At 68.5% G+C, this 1,268-nt stretch overlaps 1 protein-coding gene across 1 annotated transcript in view; it reads left to right on the forward strand.

Moving 5' to 3' along the window:
- The window catches only part of Hmx1 (H6 family homeobox 1), a 3,411-nt gene extending 2,436 nt beyond the window's left edge, over positions 1-975 (forward strand). The window contains exon 2 of the mRNA XM_055624291.1: positions 347-975. Within this exon, the coding sequence (XP_055480266.1) occupies positions 347-975 (629 nt within the window). The remainder of the gene's footprint in view (positions 1-346) is intronic.
- Positions 976-1,268: the final 293 nt, after the last annotated feature.

Raw genomic sequence — 1,268 nt, forward strand, 5'->3', positions numbered from 1 at the left:
CTTTCTTTCTTTCTTTCTTTCTTTCTTTCTTTCTTTCTTTCTTTCTTTCTTCTCTCTCTCTCTCTCTCTCTCTCTCTCTCTCTCTCTTTCTCTCTGGGTTTGTGCTGCCACGTGTTTGCTGCAACCCTGGTTTCGGGCTTCACCTTCTGCCTCCGCCACGTGCACACACAGCCCTGCTGGATGAACCCTCACTGCTGGATTCCCTAACCCCTGCGCAGGGACTATTTCTCTTCTAGTTTGTGCCATAGCGGCTGTGGGGGATTGGAAAGTGGGAGGAAGCCAGTTTCGGCGGTCGCTTTAGGACAGACCCTTAGAACCTACCACTATGCCCATTTCTCTCCTGCAGCAAGCGACCGGGACTCTCCTGAGACGGGCGAGGAGATGGGCCATGCAGAGAGCGCCTGGCCGCGGTGCCCAGGGCCCGGAGCCGTGCCGCGGGAGGTGACGACGCAAGGCCCGGCGGCCGGCGGGGAGGAGGCGGCGGAGCTGGCCGAGGCCCCGGCGACGGCGGCGGCGGCAGCGGCGGGGGAGGCGCGCGGCGGCCGCAAGAAGAAGACGCGCACGGTCTTCTCGCGCAGCCAGGTCTTCCAGCTCGAGTCCACCTTCGACCTGAAGCGCTACCTGAGCAGCGCGGAGCGCGCGGGCCTCGCCGCCTCGCTGCAGCTCACGGAGACGCAGGTCAAGATCTGGTTCCAGAACCGCCGCAACAAGTGGAAGCGGCAGCTGGCGGCCGAGCTGGAGGCGGCCAGCCTGTCCCCGCCGGGCGCGCAGCGCCTGGTCCGCGTGCCCGTGCTCTACCACGAGAGCCCCCCGGCCGCCGCGGGGCCCGCGCTGCCCTTCCCGCTGGCGCCGCCCGCGCCCGCGCCGCCGCCGCCGCTGCTCGGCTTCTCCGGCGCGCTGGCCTACCCGCTGGCCGCCTTCCCGGCCGCCGCCTCGGTGCCCTTTCTCCGCGCGCAGATGCCGGGCTTGGTGTGAGCCGGCGCCCTCAGTGCGGGGGGCGCCAGGAGGAGGAGGCGGTGGACGGGAGGCACCCCGTGCCTCGAAGCCCCTCCGGAGGCCGTCTCCGTGGGTAGCCGCTCCCGAGGGTGCCGGGCGGTGGCTGCTGCGGGGCTGGAGCCCGGCTCGCTCGGAGGAAAGCGGCGACGCGATAGCTCTCGCCGGTTCTGAGCGGATTAGGGCTCCCAGGCGGCAAACGGACACTTGGAACGGGCTGGCCAAGGAACCACGCGGTGACTGTCCCCGAGGCATCCTGCCCCTAACTCAGAATA

The sequence above is a fragment of the Psammomys obesus genome, unplaced genomic scaffold, assembly GCF_907164565.1.
Source record: "Psammomys obesus unplaced genomic scaffold, mPsaObe1.curated_primary_1811, whole genome shotgun sequence".
Taxonomy (NCBI): domain Eukaryota; kingdom Metazoa; phylum Chordata; class Mammalia; order Rodentia; family Muridae; genus Psammomys; species Psammomys obesus.